The sequence below is a fragment of the Nicotiana tabacum genome, chromosome 7 (genome assembly GCF_000715075.1).
Source record: "Nicotiana tabacum cultivar K326 chromosome 7, ASM71507v2, whole genome shotgun sequence".
NCBI lineage: Eukaryota > Viridiplantae > Streptophyta > Magnoliopsida > Solanales > Solanaceae > Nicotiana > Nicotiana tabacum.
In genome coordinates, this window is record NC_134086.1 from 86,255,535 (window position 1) to 86,260,347 (window position 4,813).

At 36.0% G+C, this 4,813-nt stretch overlaps 1 protein-coding gene across 1 annotated transcript; it reads left to right on the top strand.

Annotated features, from left to right (window-relative positions):
- The first annotated feature begins 691 nt into the window (after positions 1-691).
- LOC107820819 (V-type proton ATPase subunit D) lies at positions 692-2,991 on the top strand. Its single transcript, XM_016647164.2, has 2 exons — positions 692-864; positions 2,008-2,991. The coding sequence occupies exon 2, from the start codon at positions 2,025-2,027 to the stop codon at positions 2,808-2,810; it is 786 nt and encodes a 261-aa protein (XP_016502650.2). The 5' UTR covers positions 692-864; positions 2,008-2,024; the 3' UTR covers positions 2,811-2,991.
- The last annotated feature ends 1,822 nt before the right edge of the window (positions 2,992-4,813 follow it).

Here is a 4,813-nt window from a genome sequence, read left to right on the forward strand (position 1 = left end):
ATACATAAAAGGAATTACATGCTCGTGGAGAATCTAACTACAAAATTTCCTAGTTTAGATAATTTAATGACAAATAAAGTCATTTATTGAAAGTTGAACAAAGTAGTAAAAGTTTAGGAAAAAACGTTATTAACTATTCTAGTGAATGAAAAAATTACCAAATATTTACTACTCCAAAGAATAAAGGGAATTTAACCAAAGTCCAATAGACATATGGTCATTTAATGAGAGTGAACCAAGTAGCGAAAATGCAGGAAATTCTTTTTATTTACTTTTCTTGTGTAAGAAACATGAAGACAAGTTTTACCAAATAATTAAGGCAAACAAACGAAGTCATAGGGAAGCGAAAGTTTAGGGAAACTTTTTTATTAACTTTCCTATGTAAGAAACGTGAAGAAACATTATACTAAATAATTAAAGCAAAATTAATAACAAATAACTGTGGCAAAAATTTACCAAATAATCTCGTTAACATTCCAAGATTGTTAAATTTGTATTAAATATTAATGAAATACTTAAATTACTATATTGTCCAATGTGAACTCTATGTTTTAAAGGGTAAAAAAGGTGAACGATATTTCGCTAAGGGCCTTTACATAAAATCTAAAAATAAAATAAAATAAGGGTACTTTTGCGAATTGTCCGAGAAACTTCGGAATAATGAATTATCGACAGTTTCCGAAATATTTTCGACTATATGTCAATGATGAAGGCAATAATAGCCAGTTCCAACTCGGACAGATATTGCAATTCGATCTTCGCCCCGAGAATTTTGTTCTTGGCACAGTTGACCCAACTCTCTTCTTCTGCTGAGTTATCTGAATAATCTCCTGATCTCTTTCTTCTCCGTGCGAAATCTAGTTTGTAAGTGCCCTTTTTGCCTCACCCTAATCCTCTTTTCCCATTGTTTTCTTTTTTCGATGTTTAATTTTGAATTCTGATTTTTACAAGTTATATAGGCATGATGGTTTGCTTCCCATATGATAATTTGGCTTTAAAATAGTTACTGTTTATACTGACCTGCCTTTTCATCTATTGTTAAAAGGGAATTAGATCATAAAAAAATTCATTGTGTTGTTGAGTTTCAGTTCATGGAATATTATTATTATTAAGCTTATGGATCCCCTTTCGATGATTTTTTTAGGGGGATGTGAATTGGGTTTCAATTGTTTTGTGCCTCTGCTCCAGAATGCGTATGGTTATCCATTACCTGATAAAAAACAAACTTTTATGGTTCAAAATAATTTAAAAAAAAAAGATTTTTCCCTTGTGCTAGGCTATAGCGAGAAACCCTCAAATCTAGAGCTTATGATCTTAACTTTCAAGCCATTTCCAGTTAGTGGAACTGCTTCACAGTGTATTTTAATTTTTTTATTAAAAAATCCTGATTCACATCATTACTTTAAATGCATCAGAAAAGGCGCAACTTGGATTCATTTGTGCCATTAGTTAATATGTGATCTTGTTGCTTCTTCGAGTATCGTGATTGCTCTGAAGCTGTGATGGTTTACTGATCTACCTTCCTGATAATTTCTCTCAAGGGAAAAGTGTATAAGGGCGAGGTCATTAATTTGAACTCATGCACAAATTCCATTCTTGTGACTGTGGCTAAAAAGTTAAAACAGATATTGAAGTATTCAATTCCAGCTTCTAATTTTTTGCACTTTAAACATCCTAATTTGTCTAAAGTACTCCTTGAACCCAAATCAACCAATATGCCTAAAAACGTCCTGAGATTGGGGGTTAGTGTGTAAAAGAAATCCATATTAGTATCTTGGATAATTATTATTTTTCTTTTCTGGGATTTTTAATCATAGCATAGATGAGTTTTATTCATGAAAATCAAATTAATGATCTTTTTGGTTCATGACATCAAAGTTACTGGTTTCATTATGACTTAAATTATAGCTGTCTGATGTTGGATTACTCTTTCATCTGCAATTTTGTATCCTATATCCAACTATATTTTTTCTCTATGAAAATTATATCCTCACTTCTTTTTTTCAGCTAAGTAGCTTAGCAAAATGTCCGGGCAAAGTCAGCGTTTGAATGTTGTACCCACAGTTACGATGCTGGGAGTTATTAAAGCTCGCCTTGTTGGCGCAACAAGAGGCCATGCTTTGCTGAAAAAGAAAAGTGATGCTTTGACTGTGCAATTCCGTCAGATTCTAAAGAATATAGTGTCAACAAAGGAATCAATGGGAGAAGTCATGAAAGACTCCTCCTTTGCTCTGACTGAGGCAAAATATGCTGCTGGTGAGAACATCAAGCACGTTGTCCTTGAAAATGTCCAGAATGCAACTCTTAAAGTTCGATCTCGGCAGGAAAATATTGCTGGGGTGAAGCTCCCTAAGTTTGAACATTTCTCTGAAGGAGAGACCAAGAATGACCTGACTGGATTAGCTAGAGGGGGGCAACAGGTACAAGCCTGTCGTGCTGCTTATGTGAAATCTATTGAGTTACTTGTTGAGCTTGCATCGCTGCAAACATCATTCTTGACTCTTGATGAGGCAATCAAGACCACAAATCGGAGGGTCAATGCCTTGGAGAATGTTGTAAAGCCTCGGCTGGAGAATACAGTTCTTTACATCAAGGGGGAACTTGATGAATTGGAAAGGGAAGACTTCTTCCGTCTGAAAAAGATACAAGGTTACAAGAAGAGGGAGGTAGAGAGACAGATGGCATCTGCCAGGCAATATGCGGAGGAGAGGGCTGCTGAAGAACTTTCTTTGAAGAGAGGCATTACGCTTGGTTCAGCCCATAACATACTGTCCCATGCTTCACAGAAAGATGATGACATTATTTTCTGATTTGGAGGTCAGCTTTTTGGTTAAGTTATGTTGGTTGTTAAATATAGGAACGGATTATATTATTAGATGGAGAGATTTTTTCTGTTCAATAAGAGAGCTCTATCATGTTTGTACTTAATGAACTCTACGGGGAGCAACCTCATTGGCTATTTGTGAGTGCTTTTTTCAATTTTTCGATTCACTGAGTTGTTGGATGGAACTTTTATTTTTTGCTCAATTTATGCCCAAGCTTGTCCTCTTTGCTTGTCACAAATTTGTTTTCACGTATTTGATAATAGTCTCTCCCTTCTGTACATGAGCAACTGCACTCGGAAATGCAGATAGTGAAAATGGCCATTCTTGCTAGGATTGAGTCAAATGCACCAAAAAAAAAATTCTTTTATTTGTGAGATAACCTTGTTCTAAGCCTATTAGTTCCCGTAATCCTTGGGTATATTGAGTGCGCTGCATTAGGTAAAAAGGAGAAAAACGATAAAATATACATAAGTTTTGTCGTTCCTCGACATGTATTCTTTTGAAATCATTTGTAGTTAGTGAAGTTATGAGGATTGCTTCATCGCAGCATTGAGATTGCTTCTTTTCTTGCATTCCTCCATTGCCTGGAGTCCCTGACTTTATGGATGGTTTCAGCTGTATTTCATGTTGATGCAGTTTATATTCTTGTTATAAGGCCTTTGATGCAGTAAATATTACTGATGCTAGGGGTGGCAAGTGGGCGGGTCAGATCGAATAGTTGAAAACGGGTTAGACAAAAACGGATAAAATATCCGACCCACCCATATTTGAAGTTTGAATATTAACTCACAGCTTTGGGGCAAATCAACCCCTGAATGGCGTATCTTATAAACCAAAACATTGCCAAAATATCGCTGATTTATCTTGGCTTACAGGATATTTTTTGGAGCTAGAACTTTTGGTGCAGTTGGTATTGCACAGTGATATTTGATTTGCTTGCTGCTTCCTTGAATTAATTCTCATCTTTTATCAACATGTCACACTACGCACATAAACAGTTCCGAGCTGTTCTACCAACATCAGCACGCAAGAATCTTGCTTATAGTCTTTCCCATCTCTGCTCAGTCCTGATATCTCCCACCCTAGTGACATGGTAAGCTTTTTATTTTTGGGATATCTATCTTTTTGCATTTTCCATTTTTAGGGGGTTTAGGTGGAAGTAATACAGGTTTGGCTTGTATTTTGGGGGGAGACTCTGAAAGAGCTGTAGCATTTATTTTCCTCCTGAAAGCTTGTGCCTCTTATCAATGTGGTTGTCTATAATCTCTTGGACTCATTTCCATGGTTCAGTTACAAGGTTTATGAGTCTACTACACTTGTGCTGTTGGCAGGAGAACAATACTGAGGGAGCGCTTAGATAATTAGATTTGACGAAGTGCATTTTTTCTGGAAGAAGAAAATATAACCTGACTTACTAAATCTGCAGTACCAACATTGCTGCTAATAATGTCTTGCCTTGCCAGTGTTTGCGATACTGCTAATGATGTCTTGCCTAGTGAATCATAATATTTTGTTATTTCTTGAGAAAACATCCTAAGAGGAAGAAAAAAGTAGGTTTTGTTCTTAAATGGAAGTTACTTTCACTGTATTTTTCTTTTGGTTCTTGAGATTCTGAATCACTCATTTTGGTGAGAAGGAATAGTAACATGGTTGATGGTTCTCAGACGAGGGAATTACTTGTCTATATGTTTGAGGGATTCCAGAAGCATATTGATAGGATGACAATGAAGAGCAAAATACAGGAGCTCTAGTAAGAAAGTGTAAAACGATAGCCTAGACAAGTATGCAGATCATAGCATTTCAGAGTACGAGGTCTGGCAGGAAAAACCTTTCATGTTATCGGACGTTTGGTATCAGATCTTAATTTCTGTAGTTTTAACTTAAAGATGATCTAGTAATGGGTGCTGATGGTTGACCAACGAAGTTTCTGCCTTTTGCGCTAGTCCTAGTAGAATGTAGAAGATTTCAACATAGGTCTGGAGCTTTAC

What these genes read in the sequence shown, in the direction of transcription:
- LOC107820819 (XM_016647164.2), top strand. Translation starts at nt 2,025, where the DNA reads ATGTCCGGGCAAAGTCAGCGTTTGAATGTTGTACCCACAGTTACGATG.